The sequence below is a fragment of the Pan troglodytes genome, chromosome 11 (assembly GCF_028858775.2).
Source record: "Pan troglodytes isolate AG18354 chromosome 11, NHGRI_mPanTro3-v2.0_pri, whole genome shotgun sequence".
In the NCBI taxonomy this organism is placed as follows: domain Eukaryota; kingdom Metazoa; phylum Chordata; class Mammalia; order Primates; family Hominidae; genus Pan; species Pan troglodytes.
In genome coordinates, this window is record NC_072409.2 from 21,382,351 (window position 1) to 21,404,872 (window position 22,522).

At 41.4% G+C, this 22,522-nt stretch overlaps 1 protein-coding gene across 4 annotated transcripts in view; it reads left to right on the forward strand.

Annotated features, from left to right (window-relative positions):
* ASTN2 (astrotactin 2) overlaps positions 1–22,522 on the forward strand; it is a 980,365-nt gene that overhangs the window by 350,190 nt on the left and 607,653 nt on the right. For all 4 annotated transcript variants that reach the window (XM_009457169.4, XM_009457172.4, XM_009457170.4 and 1 more), the window contains one exon: positions 19,087–19,233. In XM_009457169.4, coding sequence (XP_009455444.2) covers positions 19,087–19,233 — 147 coding nt within the window. The remainder of the gene's footprint in view (positions 1–19,086; positions 19,234–22,522) is intronic.

Consider the following 22,522-nt stretch of genomic DNA (forward strand, 5'->3'; position numbering starts at 1 on the left):
AGACCCGGCATTATAACACGTCGCCTCATTATGCCACCTTCACTGGTTTCTCTGCTCTTTCATAATTAAGATCAAACTCATTAACTGGCCCTCAACGTTTTGCAGGCCTTTGCTTACCTCTCCAGCCCCATCTCATGTCACTCACTGACAGTGCATTTTACATTGGAATATCCTTTCTCCTACCAGGACAGGGTTTAAATGCCCCTTTCTGAAAAAGGTCTTTCTGGTATACTCACTCATGTCCCCCTATTCTTCTGTACCCTAGCATTTTCATGTCTGATCTTCCATCCCCACCAGACTGGAAACTTCATGAGGATGGCGTCTATGTCTGTTTCTGTTTCAGCTCCCTCTACCTAGCAGTATCTGGCTCAATTTCTGTTACATCTGGAAGTCTCCAATACTCAGAAAGATGCATCTCTGCAGTCACCTAGGAGGCAGTATAGATACAGTTTTAGAGGCTATATCTTGGGGTCAGATATCTTGGGTTAAAATTTTATTAGTTGTGTGATAATAGACACAAATTTCATTTATATTAACTTAAATTTCTCCTCTGTAAAGTGGGCATAGTAACTATAACTCCATAGGTTTGATGTAAATATGAAATGATAATATTCCGTGCAAAGCACTTAATCCAGGGCTCAGGGCAGAGTAAGTGCTTAAACATGATAGCTGTCATTATTTTTATTGTGAAACAAGGGAATACTTCAGCTGAAACTCTTGCCCATCTTGTTCTCTGCACTGAGAAGGTAATGACTGGATTTTATTTTCCTCCCTTAGGATGATCCCATGAAGCCTGTTCCCTTTTTCTCAAATAAGGAATTGGTTAAAGCCTCTGTCCATTCATTCATTTATCCATTTATTCTTTTATCAAATATTAATTTAGCTGATACTCAATACCAGGTTTGGTGTTAGAGAAAATAATAAGGGTCCATGCCCCTGAGGAACGTGGAGTAACATGGCAGGGGGGCAAGTTCTGTATCCCTCTCTACCTGGTTATAATACTTTGCTAAATAAACTTTACAAATAATCAACTGGGAAATTAGACTATAAAAACAACATACTTTCATATGTTTTGCCCTTTATGAAGAAAGAGAGGTGGGAGGGAGTGTCTCTCTTCCACACTAGACATGGAGTAGGACTAAGTTATAGTTATGCCTATTTTATCTTTGGAGGAACCTGATACTACAAAAACAGAAATGACCAGCCTAAGTTCATGTAACCAGAGACTGATAAATTTGGGAAGTTGAATCCTGCTGCCTTTTGCAATGGCACTTTTTCTTGCCTTGAGCTGCTGACTACTGGAAAACCAAGAAGGCAGCAACATTGCTAATAATACTGGTCTAGTTGATGATCGAAATGGAATAAGAAAATCATAGTTATGATTCCCAGGGCTGCTGTTACTTCTACTCTAAGCCCAGCTACATCCGGATCTCAATTCTTATACACTTACACACATCTTCACATCTTCACATATATACATAGATTTCTATAAAATTTAGTAGGGTTTCTATTTTAGCTCTTCAAGCTGTTCAGGTGTGGGCATTTTACAAATAAATTTGTGCTAATGTTGTTACTATTATTGCTGTCCCATAAATTTAACAGCATATGCAGGAAGCGCCAGGTGTGTGTAGCACCTGAGTTATAGTTACTTAGGGAACCACCACTACCCTGTCTCTGTCATCTCTACCTTAATGATGCCTTGGCACAGCTCCTGCTGCAGAAATAATCTGTGGCCTTCTATTTCAGCACAAGGAGCTGAGAGTCCCTGGGGGTGGGGTACGAAGCATTTTTATAAATGCACAGGAATATATAACTTAGATGTATCATTGCTGGCCAGCCCTTAGGCTAGGAGGAACCATGATAATTCACTGGGTCTAGGGTCTCTGCTGTTAATAATCATAGCAACTAACAGTCACTGAGAACTCTATATTAAGCAATATACTAAAAGGCTTTACATGCATAAAGAGGCATAAAGAAATTAAGTAACTGTTCCAACAAAAAGAGCTGATAATTATCAAGCCTTTCTTATTATCATCCACTATGTTAAAAACTTCTTGCTTTAACTTAAGTAATCTTGTGAAGTCAATATTTTATTAGTTCTGTTTTACATATGGGTATATGAGGCTTTGAAAGACGTGATTCCTTGTATCAGCATTCTCAACTAGTAATGGATAGCTCTGTTGCTTACTCTTAGCCCTGTGCGACTCTAATCATATTCTTAGCTGTTCCTTCTTATTGACTTCCTAAATTCACAGTGTTAAGGGAAATTTTTGAGTTGAGTTTCAAACTTTATTTGTCTGATTGTAGAGCTCATAAGCCTTTCATTTCACCAACTTCTAGGGTTGATGTGTGAACATAGGGGCTTCCAGGGAGAGGTGCCTTGGTAAAGATACAAGGAATCAGCTTGCCTGCTGCTTCCTCTGTGAAGCTGACCTGGATTTTATTAAGCAAACTTCAGTGGCTCTTTTCTCTCAGCTCTTAATAAGCTTGTGAAGTCTTCAGTAAAACAGCCAAGCATGTATCCTGACACAGTGTAATTATGATGTCTCCACCTGACCTTCTCACTTGTCTCTCTGTGGCTCCTTCAAGGCAGAGCTGTGCCTGGCTCTTCTGCAAGTTCTATGAGTTGCCCAGGGTCTGGCACATACCATGTGTGTGGGAAATGTTTTCTAGATGAATGGAAGTCTTTTCTAAACTTGAAGGTTTCTGATATCCTGCTAGGAATGGAGGCTCATCAGCTTCTTTCAGCTATCCATTTAAGTAGGTCCTGGTAGTAGTTATCTATTGCTGTGTAAGAAATCACCCTCAAATTGGAATTTAAAACAACAAACATTCATTATCTAACAGTTTCTGTGGGGCAGGGATCAGGCACAATATCATCAGTCCCCCAGCTCAGGGCTTCGAAGGAGACTGCAGTGAATTTGTCAACCAGGGCTGCAATCACCTCAAGCTTCAACTGGGGAGGGATCTGTTCCCAGCTTACTTACATGGTTGTTGTCAGGATTTTGTTCCTTGAGAGCCGTGAGCCAGAGGCCATCCTCAGCTCTTCTCATGTGGGCCATAGGGCCACTCTCAACATGGCATTTGGCTTCACCAGAACAAGAAAGTAAAAAGAGCCAAAGAGAGTGTGAGCTAAATGGAAGTCAGTCTTTCATAACCTAACCTTGGAAGTGGCATTGCATAACATTTACCTTCTTGCATTTGATATATGCAAGTCACTAGGGATTCCACAAGGACAAGGATACCAGGAAGCAAAGACCATTGGGAACAATTTGGAAACTACCTCCCTCAGTCCCCTTGCCCTCTTTCCTTTTCTCCAAATCTAATCCTTCTTTCATTTCAGGTGACATGTGCTCATTCACGTCCATGTACTCGAAGACTGATTTATCACCAGGTTTCATGTTGTCTAATTCTAGCCAGGATGTTCTTCAGCCTCCTCTCGTGTAAATATCCTCTGATATTCTTATAGATTGCCTTTGCTCAACAAGATTTCTTTCTTTGTCCTCCATTCTGGAGGTAGATATTGTAGATCTCATCCTTCATAGGTCTTCAGATCTTTTTTTATGTTTTTTAAATATAGAGACTAAATATATTCTGCATGTTAAATAAAATATGTGTGTTACTGTGTTGCTCAGGTTGATCTCAAATTCCTGGGCTCAAGTGGTCCTCTCACCTCGGCCTCCCAAACTGTTGGGATTACAGGCATGAGCCTCTACACCTGGCCCAGTCATCAGATCTTGATATACCTAATGGTTCACGCTTTGGGATTATGAAGTACCTGCTATATCCCCAGCACCCAACACAATGTCTGGCACTTTTAGGTACTTACTTACATTTTTGTTGTCAAAGTAAATGAATGAAGATGTGTTTCAGGTTTGCACAGTGCTGGCAGGGCTGGCCTGAAAGGACTGGAGATATCATCTAGGACAGGGGTCCCCCAGGCTGCAGACTGGTACTGGTCAGCAGCCTGTTAGGAACCTGGCCACATAGCAGAAGGTGAGCAGTGGGCAGGTGAGCAACACAGCCTAAGCTCTGCCTCCTTTCAGATCAGCTGCAGCATTACATTCTCATAGGAGCACCAACCCTATTGTAACCTGTGCATGCAAGGGGTCTAGGTTGTGCTCCTTATGACAATCTAACTAATACTTGATCTGAGGTGGAACAGTTTCATTCTGAAATCATACTCCCCCACCTCCTGCAGTCCATGGAAAAATTGTGTTCCATGAAACTGATCCCTGGTGCCAAAAACTTTGGGGACGACTGATCTAGGAGAAAGTCCACTTTCCTTGCAATGAACTATGACATTTTATGAGCTGTTCCCTGCCTATCTCTCTGGCTTCTTCTGCCCACACTGCACAGCATGTACCTGAAATTCCCACCACTCCAGTCTATGTACAGTGCCCTGCTGTTTCCTTCTGCTGAACTGCACATTCCCCATTTTTCCCATCAGCTAACTCTTACACACATTACAAGCTTCAGCTCTTGGTAATCATTCTATGACCCCTGAATCTGGATTAAGAATTTGCTGCTCTGCACTGATCTCTGCTACCTCTGTTTATTGGCCCACTACCTCACTGGACATTGAAACATTTAATGGCTCTGACCTCTGTATCCCTAGCTCACAGCAGAGTGGGTCCTTAATATATATTTGTTGTATGAATGGATTTCTTCCTATTATGAACAGGGGACAGAAGTCCAGCCAGGGGAAGGGATTTGCTCCAGGTGCCACAGTGAGTAATGGCAGAGCCTATATTCAAGTTTGGGCTTCAGACTCCCAGAATAGATAGTCCTCTTAGCACAGCCTTCAGGCACTTCCTTGACACTAAAAACCAAGACAGAAAGTGGGTCTAGAATGGCCTTTGGGCTAAGACTGCCATTGTTCTTTTGGAAGTGACATATTTAAACCAGCAGGCTTGAAAGGTTTAGACCAGAGTATCAGCCTGAAATGGGTAGAGATTTCCATGTGGAAATGTGTTTGAGCAAAAAGGCTTCACAGAACATTTTCTCATCTTTTGTTTTTGTTTTTCTTTTTTTATCCTCTCTTATATTCCCCCTCTAAAGGCAAAGCTATTTATCTCCAGATGACTATTTAAACACAATGCATACATGGTTTTGCTAAAATGTTAGTGGTCTGAAGAGTAGGCAATAGATCAGAAAGCAAAAATAAAAAATAAAAACAAAAGACCCCTTGATTTAAGGATCTGGAGATGGGTGTGTTTATTCTAATAAAATCTCCAGGTGGTTTGCAGCTGAACCTCTACATCCAGGAAAGGACAGAGTCTTCTTTGGCCTGCAAGACCCCAATTCTTTTCTTTACCAGAATGAGGGTTTGGGTGCTGAGCAAGAACCTTGGGTCCTGCTTCCTTAGGCCAGACCTCCTTAGAGTTGCTTAAACCTGCAAGGGCCCTTGATGGTCAAAAAGCTCCAGTGAGAACTGAGAAGAGCCAGGATGTTGCTGGGGTGAAACAGACCTGGCTTGAATCCAGTGCTCCTGATGGCTTGTGAAACTTGAACCAAGTGTCTGATCTCCCCAGGCTTCATTTTTCTCATTTCTAAAATGAGCATAATGCTATTTACCCCCAGAAGATCATTATTTTTTTTTTTCAAGAGACAGGGTCTCTCTCTATCACCCAGGCTGGAGTACAGTGGCACGATCATAGCGTACTGCAGCCTCAAACTCCTGGGCTCAAGCGATCTTCCTACCTCAGCCTCTTGAGTAGCTGGGACTACAGGTATGCACAACCACATCCAGCTAGTTTTTAAGTTTTATGTAGAGATGGGGTCTTGCTATGTTGCCCAGGCTAGTCTCAAACTCCTGACCTCTAACGATCTTCCTGCCTCGGCCTCACAAAGCACTGGGATTGCAGGCTTGAGTCACCATGCACAATCCACTACCTACACAGAGGATTGTTTTAAGGAGCAAGTGAAACAGTGCACATCAAGTGCCTAGGTTTTGAGGCTTGGTTCAGAATAGCTTCTCATATAGAATATGTGTTTCCTTTTTCTCTTTCTATATTTGGATGTCTTTGAAGACAACCCTATCAAGAGGCCTCTCTGACTGCACGTTTCTTGCTTCAAAGCTAAAATCCCCAAATCCTTCATCTGGTGTCCTCTCCTGGCATGATATCCAGTCCAATCCTGGTTATTCTCTTTGGAACATGGTCCACCTGTCTATATTCTGTTTAGAACATCACACAGTTTTGAATCGCATGACCAGCTCTACAGCTTACTAGGTGTATGACCTTGAGCAAAGCACTTCTCTTCCCTGAGCTCGTTTTCTGATTTATAAAATGAAGACCTAAAGGTTGCTATGAGAAACAATGTAAATAACAGGTGCAAAAACCCAGCAGAGGCTTTGCATATAGTAGGTGCTCTGCATGTGTTTGGACCTTTCCTTACTGTAAACTCACTATCCTCCAGTCTACATGGTCTGTCTCCCATTTCTGACCCATCCTGAGTTTTTGTAAGTGGTCTCTTGAGTGCAAACAACAGAATTTATATGTATTGGTCTTAAATTTGTTGATGATGATGATGATGAAATTTACTATTCACTGAGCTTCTGCTATGCAGTGCATGTCATGCTATTTAATTATTTAATCTTTCTTTTTTTTTTTTTTTTGAGATGGAATCTCTCTCTCGCCCAGGCTGGAGTGCAGTGGTGTGATAGCTCACTGCAAGCTCCGCCTCCTGGGTTCACACCCTTCTCCTGCCTCAGGCTCCTGAGAGGCTGGGACTACAGGTGCCCACCACCACGCCTGGCTAATTTTTTGTATTTTTAGTAAAGACGGGGTTTCACCACGTTAGCCAGGACGGTCTCAATCTCCTGACCTCATGATCCGCCCGCCTCAGCCTCCCAAAGTGCTGGGATTACAGGCATGAGCCACCATGCCCAGCCACTATTTAATCTTTCTAATGATGCTGTGGAGTAGATGTTATTCCCATTTTACAGATGAAGAAAATGGGACTTACTGAAGGTCAACCAAAGCATGACAGAGCTGAGATTTGAACCTAAGTTTCTCTAATTCTAAAGTCAATTTTCTTTCCTCTGCCATAATCTACTGTGCACCAGCTTATTAAGGTCATGTTGTGGGAATGTTTAGGTATGGTTTATTTTTATACCAATACCTCTTTTTTCCAGGAGGTATTGGTGAAGGTAGGAAACAACAAAAACAGCCACAACTACCCCAAATGGTGAACATTGTCATGGAAGCTGGGGTGGATGGAACCCAGGACTGGCTCTGGGCAATCTGACTGTGAGCGTGGCTGTCCTCCTGCCCTCTTCCTAACCTTCAGCATGGTGGATTAGGCCAACTAATCAAAAGGGGTTCTTCCAGCTCTGTTTTTCCTGGCTCTGTGTCTATTTTCCTCATGTAAGAGTCAAATGACAGAATCTGTCTTTGAAATAAAAGAATGATGGGCAACATATTTTCCATTTTTAGAACCAAAGGGGTACCTTGGAGAGAAGGGGTGGGGGCCAGTTTTTGGAACTCTTGAGGACAGGAATATGTTCAGCTGGTTAGAGTTGTAGGAGGAGATTTTCTTTTGGCATTGATGTAGTTCTTATGCTGATTGTTACCAGGGAAAAGAGACTACATAGTAATACTGTTAGGAGCTCTGATATCTAGATCTGGATTTGAATCCTGGTTTGCCTCTCAATAGCTTTCTAACTCTGAGTTAGAGTCAATTTTTTTGATTTGCAAAACTAGGAACTAGCAAGCTTTTATGATAAATCAAATAAAATAATATCTGCAAAATATTTAGCACAATGTATCCGGCATAGTAAGTGCTCAAAAAAAGAGAAAGGGTTATCATCATCATTTTTTTTTAGTTAATAAGCTCCAAGTTTAGGTGATACTCAAATGCAGGCTGAATGATTATAGAGGGAGTCATTCACACAACAATGCATTGTGTGACTTGTTGTGGTTAAATCTCTTTTAGTTCCTTGCCATTCTGAGGTCTTGTGGCTCAAATTAGAACAGATAATATATGAGATAGGGTTAAGAGAAATAATGGGTTCTTGTGAGTTGCAATGGTGAAGGCAGACTTCTATGAGGTGGGAGTTCTCTTTGATCTTGAAAGTTGGTCTGCTTAGATATGTTGGAAAAGTAGAAAGGACAACATATGGGGGAGGGGAATGCATATGACCTGTCACAAGGAAAGAGACAGGCAAATCTAACTGCAGTAGGGGGTTTGTGGGCCATCAGGAAAAGCCTCATTTCTATTGTTTCTTAGGAATATGACACAGTGTCACTGTCAGGAAAAAGAGGTGAGGAGGAGGGAGCACAGAGATGTGAAAATGCCCCCTATTTTTAGAAGCAGTGTGACCACCATTATACACCATACATTCACAGGGTCAGGATCAGCTGAGGAAGCTTTTAAAGAACTTTGAGTATCAATAGGTCTCGGTTCATATTCTAGCTCTGTTCATATTCTAGCTCTGTTCCTTACTAGTCAATTAAACCCTTTGAGCTTCCATTTCCCCCAATGTCAAGTAAGGACAGCTTTGCCTGGTGCTTACGGTGGGCTTTTGGGATAAAGGAAGTTCTGTAGGTAAAGGAACATTGTCATGGAAGCTGGGAGCAGGGGAGGAAGCAGGAGTAGGGGAATAACATTGGTTGTGTATTCAGTATTTACTAGGCCATCACAGGAGGCCTAGTAAATACTAAATACACAATCAATGTTATTCTCCTGCTCCTATTTTCACAAAGTGCGGGCCAAAGTCCACTGACATCTTCCAAGATAATCTTCACTTCCAAGATAACAGTGAATTTCAAAGGAGCTAGAAATGAACCTTTCATGGAAATGGGAGGTGACTGGTCCTGATCGTCCTTGGTAGCCATGGAAACTGTGGCTGCTCTTTTGCTCTGTTCCTCAGCACTCACTGCTTGGCCTTAGCTCTTCTTTGCCACCCTCCAATTCATCGGTGGTGTGGGCTGAATGTGGTGGTGCATCTAAACAGCCTGTAGACTAATGGGGCTAATATGGGTATCAGACAACAGTATCTTAAAAATTAACATTTTGGGTAAGTCAGCACCAGTCGATTGATAGTCACCTATGAATCGGAAACCCCCCTTTCCTTTCTCCTTCTTTCTCATTTATTTCTCAGCCATTCTAGAGCTTTAGATCTTTGAATTATCTTCTCTACTATTTCTCATCTACACACTGCAATTTAATCTATTGAGTACAGCATCTTTTTCCTTCCACTAATGCATTTCGTCAGCCTGCTAAATATACGTTGAATAGTCTTTAGCCTCCTGAAATGATCTGTTCTGCCTGCCTTTTTCATTCTTGCATGTATTTTCTGTGACTTTAAAATTCTATTTTCTTCTAACACTTGGGAAGAAGAAGGATACAGATATTGGTTTCAGACCAGACTGACTATGAAAACCTTCCTCTTCCTCTTCCCAGTGACCAGTTAAATCTGGTTTTCCTGTTTGTAAATGAAGGGTAACCCCTGCCTTACAAGGTAGTTGAGAAGTTTAAATAGGATAATGTACATACAATCTTTAACACAGTGCCTGGCATAAGGGCACCAGTTGATTATTGGGATCTGCTAATATTATTTACAACCTTTGTATAAATTATTAAACTAGATCATTGTTTCCGTACCTTGTTCCACAGAATGGTGGTTCTGCAATGTCTTAATACTTTAGGGAAACATTCGGCTGAATCCTGTTAAACAGAATGTAATGCAAAGACTTTTAGGGATTTTAATACCAGATATATACTTGGGTGCTTTAAGAGGAACATGCAGAATATAGCATGTCTCAAAATTTTGTGAACATAGAAATATTTTCTTTTCAAGATACATCTGGTTTTGTGGGAAATACTACACTAGCTCTTTGAGGCATTTGGATACATTTATAAGAGCAATAACCATCGTGGGCAACATGGTGAAACTCTGTCTCTACTAAAAATATAAAAATTAATTGTGCTCGGTGGCGCATGCCTATAATCCCAGCTACTCAGGAGGCTGAGGGAGGAGAATCACTTGAGCCTGGGAGGTAGAGGTTGCAGTGTGCTGAGATTGCACCATTGCACTCCACTCCAGCCAGGGCAACAGAGCAAGACTCCGTCTCAAAAAAAAAAAAAGCAATGGATGAAGAATCAGAGTGCACAGATTCTATTTCTGTTTTCATATCCAGCTAGTGGGACTTAGGCTGCACACTAGCAACATAGTGACATGAAAAGATCACTCAGCTGTGTGTCAGGAGACATGGCTTATAGGCCCATTATTCTTCTGTTGTTTGAACATGAGTTCACCTTTAAGACTGTCACTTCTCATTTGTCTATTGAGGATAACAGCAATGCCAACTATATAGGATTTTGAAGAGGTAATGACATATTTGAGAATAATCTGTAACCTAATAAAAGCTAAAATAATACGGTACCATCTCCATCATCTTCATCTCTAACACCATTGTCAACACCTTGTAGTGACCTTTGCACTTGCAAGCCCAGCTACCTGCAGTTGCCACAGAGAAATTCAAATAGCCAGCCGTTTGTAGCCCCATTCCATGTCAGCTGCCAGTGGCTTTAACTTCACCAGGCAGCCACAATCTAGGCCTGCACTATAGAAATGGTCTTTGTCCCAGGACCAGGGCTAGCCAAAGGTGTTCCCTGGTGGCTTTGTCAATAATCATTTGGCTCCAAGTAGCACAGTGAGCTGCTTCAGGCCCATAGTATTTTCTGGGGCTGAGAAAGGAGGAGCGACAGCCCTTCTCATTTTCTTCCATCATTTTAAACTTTGTCCTTGTGATGGGGAGAGGTTCTCTTGAAGACATGTGGTCGGTATCAGGTGGGACAATGAGGCCACAACAAATTCACCTAGAGTCATCACAGGTCCACAGGGCAAGCTAAAGTCAGTTAGCAGCTCAGCAGTTAAATTTGTTGCTTCTGCTCTGCCCAGGCTACATCTAGCAGGTTGATAGAGATATTGTGAAGGATGATGGTTAAGAGCTTGGACCCTGACATCAGATGGTTTTTCATTTCAGCCCTATTACCTTTAAGCTGCATGTTCTTTGGCAAGTGATGGCCTCAGTTTCCTCATAGCAAAAAATGTGAGTGATAGTAGAAACCATATCATGAAGTTTCTGTAAAGATTAGATGAGATACTGCATGAAAAAATTTAGTTCTATTGTCTGGCACCTAAGTTAGTGGCTATGTTACTAGTGATAGTGGTAGTGATGATGATGATGATGATAATAATAACAATTATTATTATGGCATCCTTTACTAAGAAAGTAATCTTAAGCAAAACAAATCTATACAAAGTACAATAAAAGGACTCAAAATATGACTTTAGAGAAACAAAATAAAGCTATTAATGTTTGGTTTGAAGAAAGAAAGCTCAAGGCAACCTAATTTCCACCTTTAACAAAATAGCTGCCCTGGGAAGGAGATATTAAATACATCCTATTTAATTTGGACAGCAGAAGTTCACTCATAGAGTGAGATTCAAAGGCTGTTTAGACATTAAACTATCTGAGAATAGAACTGATGCTTAGTAGGGGTTGAGTTTTCTTTCTCTGGAAGTATGAAAATAAGAGTGGATGAACACTTGCCCAGATCTTATTAAGGACAAATCTATGGATGATAAGATATTGGGGAAATAACATATCATTTAAAGGATACCATAGATTTGAGAGTGCCGTAGTCAGACAGCACTAGAGATTAGTTCATGACACAGATAGAGAGGGAGAGATGGGGAGAGACAAGGACCCAGGTGTGCAAGATAAAGGAAAATATGTCCCATATTGAGACATCACACTAAAGCAGTGCATGGAAACCCCTGATATAAGAGACAGGCTGAGGATATGGGGCCATATACCCTACAGTTTCTGAGAAAGCCCCAGTTTCACATATTCTTTCTTTCTGCCTCCAGCATGACACTTGCACTTGTCAGATGACGTGTCCCAATTTCAGTTTCCAGAAATATGGCAGAGAAGCAGAGACACCAGAGCTCAGGTGCTGTGGGAATCCCATGGGGCACTCAGTGAGGTTGATGAGGCACTCAGCAATCTACAGTGGTCACCCTGATATGCAGGCAGATTGGCGGCCTCTGCAAGGGTGTTTTTGTATGATTTCTGACCAGGCAGGAACCAAACCTTGCCAGGAAAAGTGAGTGAATCAGTTTGCTAGAAAAAAATACCAATAGCAGCATTCCAATACTGACATCTGTTGGTAGAAAGGGAAACAACATTTAAGCATTCACTCATTCATTCATTCAATAGATGTTTATTGAGCACCTACTATATTCAAGCATGCTATAGGCACTGGAAATCGGAGAGCATAAAATATGAGGTCTGGCATATAGTACTTGCACCTTAAATAGCTATTTATCGGATGAACTAATTCCCAATTAAAGGCATTGAGTCTCAGATGTGACATGACTTGTCCACGGGGGCCAGCAGCTAAGTGTGAAAGTTAGGATTTCAGCATGAGCAACAGTATCACATATCCTGCTGATGCCCATGTAGGTGCCAAGTGTTAGAAAGGGAGGTTTAAAGGAAATGAGATGGAAGGAAATATACTGAGAGCTTATAGAGCCCTAAGTATGTATCAGACATGGTGCTTAGTGCTGTAATTATGATCTCCTATTTAATACACATAGCTTCTTTATCAGTTAGGGATTATCACTCCCCTTTTTTAGATTAGGAAAACTGAAGCTCTGAGAGCTTACATCACTTGCCAGAAATTAGGCAGGTATCAAATGGAAGACTTTGGATTTAGATATCCACATCTAAAACCAAAGCTCAGTCCGGGCACAGTGGCTCATGCCTATAATCCTAGCACTTTGGGAGGCTGAGGCAGGCAGATCACCTGAGGTCAGGAGTTCAAGACTAGCCTGGCCAACATGGTGAAACCCTGCCTCTACTAAAAATACAAAAATTAGCCAGGTGTGGTGGTGTTTGCCTATAGTCCCAGCCACTTGGGAGGCTGAGACAGGAGAATTGCTTGAACCTGGGAGGCAGAGGTTGCAGTGAGCCAAGATCACACCACTGCACTCCAGCCTGGGTGACAGAGTGAGACTACATACATACATACATACATACATACATACATACATACATACAAAAGCCCAGCCTCTTTCCCCATCCTGAGTGGCCTTTCTACCTGCTGGGCTTCTTCACCCTAATGTCTCCAGTTTCTAGAATCCCTTTACCCCACCACAACACCATTTGCCACTCTAAGAAATAAATTACTTCTCAGCCTAGGACCTGGTCTCTCATGCTTTGGGGATCTCAGGAGGAAGTCAATGGGAGTGTACCAGCTTTAAGTTTTCCGCACACAAGGGTCTGATGGGGTTAGATCTATTTTTTCATTATAAAATGTGATTGATTCAATTCCAAATTTAACTTAAATTTCATTTTCTCCTCTCAACCTGGCATTTCCAAAGCAAGAATCAATCAAACCCCAAATTATAGGCAATGTGTGGATCAACAACACTGAGTTATTTCCGGTCGAATTTCTTAAGCAATGCATTTTATGCCATTCTCTGCTGCCATGAGAGGAGCTGAGGTGTAAGAGGGAGGGAAAATGGAAGGAAAATTAGATTATTAACTTTCTCCAGTCCCAGCAATCAATATGCCCTGGTGGAATGCTATTCCTACAGCACAGCTTATTCCCCTGCAAGTAATGGGGAAGGAACTGCAAATGGGGATGTGAACCAGGGAGAACTGTGACCTCAGCCTTCTGGAAAAAAAAAAATACTCAGGCAATATGATCTGCAGCTATCATTTAATTTATTTAGCTCTTTTTTTTTTTTTTTTTTTTTTTTGCTAATTACATGGGATATCTTCTTCTGTCCTCACATCAGCTCTGAAAAAAGACCACTGTTCCCATTTTTCAGATGGAAATATTTTTTTCTTATTAGACTTATGGCTAATAAGTTGGCTAGTGTCACACAGAGATTTTGTGGGTAAGCCAGGATTTGAACATAGATATGCCTGACCCCAAAGGCCACACTTTCTACATGAGGGTATCCTGGGACCTTATTCCATGATGAAGTGGGAAGTTGTAGTGATACAGGGGAAAGGCTGGAACAGGACTAGTTCTCATGCAGTCTCTGTAACATACAAAATTGGGTGATCCTTACACAAGTCATTTAATTGCTCTACACTTCTACTCTCTGTAAAATGGAAATGATGGAGACACTTTGCTGAGAGGATTCAGTGAGATAATTCTTTGCCACTAACATGTAAGCTTCAAGGCGTTTCGCTGTTTTGTTTAGTATTATTTCCCCATGCCCAGACCAGTGTGCCTCAAAAGACTTGATGTTCAATAAAAATCGGCTGGATTGGTAAATGAATGGATGGATGGAAAGAAGGATAAGTGCTAGGCATAGTGCCTGGATCATAGTAATCACTCAGCAAGTGGAGGTTCCCTTTTCTGTCTCTGCATCTTACAACAGCAGTGCAGTAAGAAGCCTGCTTTGGGAGGGTGTGAGTATTATGGCAGAGATAGTTTCCACCTCATGGCTGTCTAAAACCCTTACTTACTAAATGCTATGCTCACCTCCCTGAGCCAGGAACTCTTAGGAAGTTACCTTGATTTGAGTCCCACTGTGAAGTTTCTGCCAGGTCCGGTTGCCATGGCAACTCCCCACACCCCCCGGCTGCTCCATGGGCATCTGGCTTAGTGAAGGCTTGACCTGCATGCTTTCATCCTCCTGGACTTCGGAAACAACTGTGGTGATTCAGGCATTCGCCGAGTAAATGGGGCCCCACAATGCTGTTCATTCTCACCCCAACTCCCACTTTCTCCTTCTTATGTCCTTCTCTACACTTTTTACTCTTTTTGTCTTCTGCTTCTATAAGAATAATTGAGTTCCTAATATGTTCTGAGAAGGTGTTGGACAAATAGATGATTCCTAGTTTCTGTCATCAATGATGAGACAAACACCACTATTTCTTTTGGAAATTATTTACCAAGGGCCTACTATGTGCCAAATCTTTGCTTGGCATTAGACACATACTGACCCATTTTGTTCTTACAACACCCCTGATGGCTAAGTTGTGTTACTATTTTCTAGGTGAGAAAACTAACAGCCAATAAACTAATGTGAATTCACTTCCCATGTTGACTCTTTTTTTTTCTTTTTTCTTTTTCTTTTTTTTTCTTTTTTTTTTTTTTTTTGAGACAGAGTCTTGCTCTGTGGCCCAAGCTGGAGTGCAATGGTGCAATCTCAGCTCATTGCAACCTCCACCTTCTGGGTTCAAGCGATTCTCGTGCCTCAGCCTCTGGAGTAGCTGGGACTACAGGCACCTGCCACCATGCCCGACTCATTTTTGTATTTTTAGTAGAGACGGGGTTTTGCCATGTTGGCCAGGCTGGTCTCGAACTCCTGATCTCAGGTGATCTGCCCGCCTTGTCTCCCAAAGTGCTGGGATTACAGGGGTGAGCCACTGTGCCCAGCCATCATGTTGACTCTTAAAGACCCTGGGTTACTGTGATGTTTTTAGTGACATAGGAGACACAATTTAGTCCAGCAGGGCCCAGGGAGAGAGTATGAGCCATTCTACCTGTGCCCCTCAGCCTTCTTTCCCCAGACCAAAAATTAGCCCTGTGGAGCCGGGGTAGTGTATTTCTGGTAGTTTGTTAATTAGTGAAAGAAAGGTCTTGGCCACATAGGCTGGTTGCTGCTGTGTGGGCCAGGAATGAGATATGCCTTCTAAGGGATCCACAGGGTGCTATTATCCATGACTCACTGTCCAGAGTGTCCATTTCCCAATGCCAGGGGCCTCTCACTACATTTCACATCTTGTCCTCTGGACCTGTCTCATCTTCCCAAGCATTTATTCATGCTAGACTTATCATTACATATTTTTCCCCCAGAATAGACTCCATAAAATCTAGATAAAAAACTCAATGCTGGCCAGGCGTGGTGGTTCGTGCCTGTAATCCCAGCAGTTTGGGAGGCTGAGGTCAGTGGATCACCTGAGGTCAGGATTTCAAGACCAGCCTGGCCAACATGGTGAAACACTGTCTCTACTAAAAATACAAAAATTAGCTGGGTGTGGTGGCGTGTGCCTATAACCCTAGCTACTTGGGAGGCTGAGGCAGGAGAATCGCTTGAACCCAGGAGGCGGAGGTTGCAATGAGCTGAGATTGCGCCACTGCACTCCAGCCTGGGCAACAAAGGGAGACTCCATCTCAAAACAAGCAAACAAACAAAACAAAAAACAACAACAAAAAACTCCAGTGCTGCTGTTAAGTGTTATTGTAGGGGTTTTGCTAAATGATTAGGGTGGGGTAATAGGTTGACGTTTTAAGGTGAGGTCAATGCAAGGTGCCAACCCCTGGTCCATATTCTTTTTAGTAGATAATGTTGATGTTAGATTGTTTATGCTATTTAGTTGCTAAAAGATTTATACTATACATATTTTATCTATTTATATTTATAAATATCTATTATAAATATGTATGAAACAGCTTCTTGCAGCACTCAAATAAGAGATAATCATGTTCATTTTTCTCTGTTGTTATTTTAGGTTTTAGAGATTCCCCATCTTTGGACACTGGAATCATCTTTTTATTTAATTTAATTTACTCCTCTATTTAACATTTATTCTAAAACTACAATAACCACAATCTCATGTATAGTTCCTACCATAAGCCATGCATTGTCCTAGGACTGAGAAAAAAGACAAGGGTCTTATTCTTAAATTAAGTAACTTCTGGGTTCCAGGTGGTGATTTTGGCATAAGAAACACAAAGATGATGCAGGTGGGATCTTCTCCCTCAAGCAGGTCACTGTTTATTAAGAAAAATAGATTTCCATACAGGCAATACCCCAACGGGCTGTTGTAACGGCTCTTGTTCTGTTGTAATCCAATGTTACAACAGAATAATAGCCGATGTTCTGTTGTATGGCCAGTGTTGGATGTTGGCTAGCATGCTTTTTGGTTGGTCAGCATCTATGTTATGTTGGTTTTTAATATTGTTACTGTCATTTATGGGAGTCATCATGCACTTACTGAGATTCTGCAATGAGCCAGTCACTGTGCTATTTACTGGGACATAATGGTAAGCAAAAGACGCTGCTTGCCTTCAAGGAGTTGGCTGTCTATTTACTAGACTCTAGTGTTTGGAATAAGGTATGAGGGGAAACACAATGAATATGGGTAGTTTATCTACCAAGAGCATATGAAATCTTTATATATGGTGAGTCTCAAAGAGTGATGGGGTGACAAGGAAACAAGTGGATTTCTATCCAAAAGGAAAGACACCTGCACTAATGTTAACATGATGAAGAGTGTTAATGGTAGGAGCACTGCAGTAATTCAGCCCTGCTAGTCTTTAGGCCAGAGCACAGGAGGTATGAGTGTTGGGAGTCTTCATGAAAGGCCTTGGGTGCCAGTCTAATGAATGTGGATCACATCCTGCAACTGGATGCTGTAAAACAGCTTGAGAGGTTTCAGCAGGGAGTGCACTGAACAGATATGCGTGCACCTCCCTTATCCCACAAGCAAACAGACAATAGAAGAGATGAAGGGAAGAGGTGAAAATGCTGAGGACATAGAATAAATAGCACTACACAACTCTTCAGAAGCTGTAAAGGAGGAAGACAGAAACTCAAAGGTGACATCTCAGTTTCTGGCCAGTCTAAATGGCAGTGCTTTCAATAAGCTGAGAATCTCAGGAGGGGGAGGCTTTAAGGAGAAGATAATGTACCCTGTTTTGAACGTGTTATTAATATATTTGACATGCTAATGGGATAGCCACAGAAAGATATCCAGGAGATGAGAGACAAGGTTTGCTTAAAAGAAGAGCATAGCAGTAAAAAAAAAAAAATTGGGGAGGCATTGCTCTAAAACTGGTAAGCAAAACCTTGAAGAACAAAGCCTAAAGAATGAGAAACAAACGCGGACTCAAGACAGCCTCCATAGAATTTCTTTGTTGGCCCAGTGTGGTCTAGCTGTGCAGATCCAATCTACTTTTCGTATTATATTCATAAAATTGTCTTTAATTTTCAGAGGCAAAACCACCCCCCGTACTCTCTGCCCTCTCTTCTAGGTCGTAACACAATTTGTGTTAGAATCTAATTAGCTATGGATAAGCTTGACTTTTCCCCCTAGCCTATAAACTCCTGAAGAGAAGAGATTATTCTTCTGCTCTGTATGTGTCTCACATAGTAGCTGCTTAGTAAAGGCTTGTGAAATTCATTTGAACTGATCAGCTTCTAACCATGAAACTCTTCTAAATGACAGGCATTATATACAAATCATGCTGTGTAATTGTCACAAGAACCCTGTGAGATATTTATTATCTTCGTGTTATATATAAAGAAACTGAAGTGGTGGCTTATGCCTGTAATCCCAGCACTTTGGGAGGCTGAGGCGTGTGGATCACCTGTGGTCAGGAGTTCCAGACCAGCCTGGCCAACGTGGTGAAAACCCGTCTCTACTAAAAATACAAAAATTAGCTGGGCTTGGTGCTGGGTGCCTGTAATCCCAGCTACTCAGGAGGCTGAAGCGGGAGAATCACTTGAACCCGTGTGGCGGAGGTTATGGTGAGCCGAGATTGTGCCACTGCCCTCTAGCCTGGGCGACAAAGCGAGACTCCGCCTCAAACAAAAAAGAAAAAGAAAGAAAGAAACTGAGGTTTGGAAAATGGAGATCACACAGCCAATGAGGGCCAAAGCCCAAATTTGAATCCAGAATGATCTAACTCCAAAGCCCATGCTTATTTCACTAGACTCTACTGAATTTAACAGCATGGTATCTTCTCACTTGCCTCTAAGGAGAATGGAGGGCTTAATATCATCTAATTGTTATCAAGAATGACCAACCGAATTGGGAAGGGAGGAGTGAAAATTGCCATGAGTTTCAGGAAGCCTGTTTCTTTTATGCTTACCCAAAGGAATCATAAGAAGCCCATTTTGCGGAGTGTTAAACCAAGGCCCAAAGAGGGCCCACTGAGGTGTCATAGCAGGCACAAAGGTTAGAAAACATGTCTTTTCTTTTCTTTTCTTTTCTTTTTTCAGATTCCCAACTGGAAAATAATAGAATTCCCAAACTTGATGTCACTCCCATTTCCTCACCTCATGGAATTTTGTGTCTTTGTGTGTGTTCTTGTTACCAGGTTTGCTGAAAAGCCCAGTGAACAAGACAGCCCTGACACTGATTGCTGTGAGTTCCTGCATCCTGGCCATGGTGTGTGGCAGCCAGATGTCTTGTCCACTCACCGTGAAGGTGACTCTGCATGTGCCCGAGCACTTCATAGCAGATGGTAAGAGCCGAGCATTGCAGATGCTCCACACCCACTCAGCACCTTGCACCCCTGACTGGTCAAAGGTTTCTGTGTATGGCCAAACCTTAGAATTACTATTACATATATTACAGGGGGAAAAAAGGAGCACCTAAAGACCTTGGAAGGGGATCTTATCCTTTGTAGTCTGGATTATTTGAATTAAATTAAAGACTGCTTTTATTTTTTTTAATTTTTTTTTTCCTTTTACTCTAAGTTTGGGGATACATGTGCTGAACATGCAGGTTTGTTGCATAGGTATACATGTGCCATGGTGGTTTGCTGCATCTATCAACCCATCATCTAGCTTTTAAGCCCCGCATGCATCAGGTATTTGTGCTAATGCTCTCCATCCCCTTTCTCCCCAACCCCCAACAGGCCCCAATGTGTGATGTTCCCCTACCTGTGTCCATGTGTTCTCATTGTTCAGCTCCCACTTATGAGTGAGAACATGCGGTGTTTGGTTTTCTGTTCCTGTGTTAGTTTGTTGAGGATGATGGTTTCCAGTTTTATCCATGTCCCTACAAAGGACATGAACTCATTCCTTTTTATGGCTTCATAGTATTCCATGGTGTGTGTGTACCACATTTTCTTTATCCAGTAAAGACTACTTTTAACTTATGAGCAACGATAAAGTTTTAAAAATAAAGGAAGAATTCAAATGTGAATACAGAAAGATTGAGCTACTTCAGAGAACCTACTGACATTTATGACTGTGGATCCATTTCAAAATAAAAATGCCCCCCAAAGAGTATTTGCTAATTAGAATCATATGACAAGGAAGACTGTATGAGTTTTATTGGAATTTCCTGAATGTCTTGGATAATATTCATATGCTCATTCCCTGTAAATATACAAGTGTCTTATATACTAGCATTTACTTTTCACCCAATTAAATTGAATTAATGAGACACTGTTGCCACCATAGTCATTAGCAAAGCATGGTCCAAGACCCTGATTAAGGTGGTTACTATCTATTGCTAAAGTGCCCTCCAGAAAAGTTGTCCCAGTTTACACATTCCAGGATATGTTGGCGTCTGTTTCTCAAACACTTCTCACATGGCATCACCGTCTTTAGCTGTATTGAAGTTTGGCATAATTATAATAAAGAAGGCATACCTTAACTGTGCAACTTAATAAATTTTTAGTTTTAGAACTTTTTACCCTTTAAAAATTGTATACATTTTACACTTTTTAAAATATATATGTCTCGATGAGATTGAAGATAAGTAAATACCCATGAAATCATCACCATAAGGAATGCCATAAACATAGCCATCACCTCTAAAAGTGTCTTCTCACTATAATTTTTTTGTGATAAGGACATGTAACAAGATTCCATATGAATCTACACAGATAAAATCATAGAATATTTCCAGCACCTCATACGGTTTCCTTGTGCCTCCTTCCAGTTAGTGCTCTGTAGACGCAATAAACTTTCTGACTTGTAGCACCATATTAGTACCATTAATTCTTTTAAAAAATTTTGCATTTTGATATGTATAGAATGTTTTTGAGATCCTTATCCTCTATTTGCCAGTCTTTCTTCAGTGAAATTTGATTTTATTTCCGTTAAGTTTCGGTATTCAGAACTTAGCACCATCCCTTCAGTATATTTTGACCAGAGCAAAGTGGAATTTTACCACCATTCTCTGAAACACTCAAACTTCTATTAATGCATCCTGATTGTTCCCACTTCACCGTAGTGCAGAAGCCCCTACTTGTTTTTCACTTGGACTGCAAATCATTTCATATACATTCAGAACTTATATCTCTTATTTCATTTACATTCAGTTGATTTTCAGACCTATGTACAAGACTTTGGCTCATCTTTAGTGAGTCATATGTGCACATAAGACAAGTAAATATGTGGTGGGGGAGATGGCAGGGAATGCTGTAGGAAATCAGAAGGAACAAAATTTACAGAAGCAAATAGTTTGATGGATTACGCAGCTAGAAGAATTGTCAGAACCTGGAAGTGGCCAGAAAATGGCAATGGAGGAGTAGGAGTGATGAACACTGAGGTGGAAAAAAACAACAGAGCAAGTATTAAATTCTACAGAATGCATGTCCCCACCCTTCATCTCTCAGCTGTCACTACACATTAATTGTAGAATGTTAAGCCTTAAAGGCTTTCAAGTTTTACATATTTATTTTCATACATGTAGAAATGGAATCCCTGAGAAAATAACTTGCTCAAGATGAAACAGTTTAATGGCTAAGAGCACAGGCTTTGGAATACTACAAACATTAATCTAAATACTTGCTCCTTTGTCTGCCTCTTCGATAGCCAAGTGAATTCCCCTCTCTGAGCCTCTGTCTCTCCATCTATAAAATGTGGATAATAGTAGTACCTACCTCATAGGAGTATTCTGAAGACTACAACAACTACTTTTTTATCGTGGTCATCAAATTTTCAGACAGCATGTGGCTGAGAAATGGTGAACAGCTGGGAAATAGCAAAATCAAGGGATTACCCAAGACAGCTGCAAACCGTCTTGATGATTTGGAAGGATAGACCAAAGTGTGGTGAATTAAAAGGTGCCCTTTCTCGGTGTGCCCAATATCATAAACTTAAAATTTTATAGCAGCCTGTGGAATTGTCTGTTTCTGCCTCTAGACTGGAATCTCTGTGAGGGCAGGAATTATGTCTTTGAGGAGAAATATTATATTCCCATCGATAAGCACAGTGCCTGGTCCATAATGGATATTCAGCAAATATGTGTCCAGTGGATGAATGTTGCCTGAATTAAAGCTGAGTTGTTCATTGTTCTATAGAATCCTTCTGGTAGATCTCTAAGCACACAACAGATACTGAATCAAGGAAAACTAAGGCAGATGATGCATAGAAATCAAAGATGTTTTAAAATATACCTGTGAAGTTTTAAAATGTACCCAGGATTTGTCTGCAGATGCCGAAAGGACTGTTGTGAAACAAGCAGTTTTCATACTAACAGATCTCAGATACACAATGCACAGCACGCCATGCAGACCATGTGGGAAAGCACCTGTATCTATCAGCAGGCAGAGGGACCAAGTGGAAAGCAGCGGAAAGAGCCTGTATTATGGTTATTGCAGGAAGAAATGGGTGAGGCAGTGTAAGCAGGGTAGACAGATTTGAGATTGGCCAGTTTGAATAACTTTAGCAGGCTCTGGGGTTTCAGAACTGCTCCTGATTGCCTGGTATCTGGCCGTAGGGGGATGAAGGGAGAGAATATTCCTTCCCAATGTGTATAAGCCATATAGAGGAGATGATTGGAGTGTAGGTTCT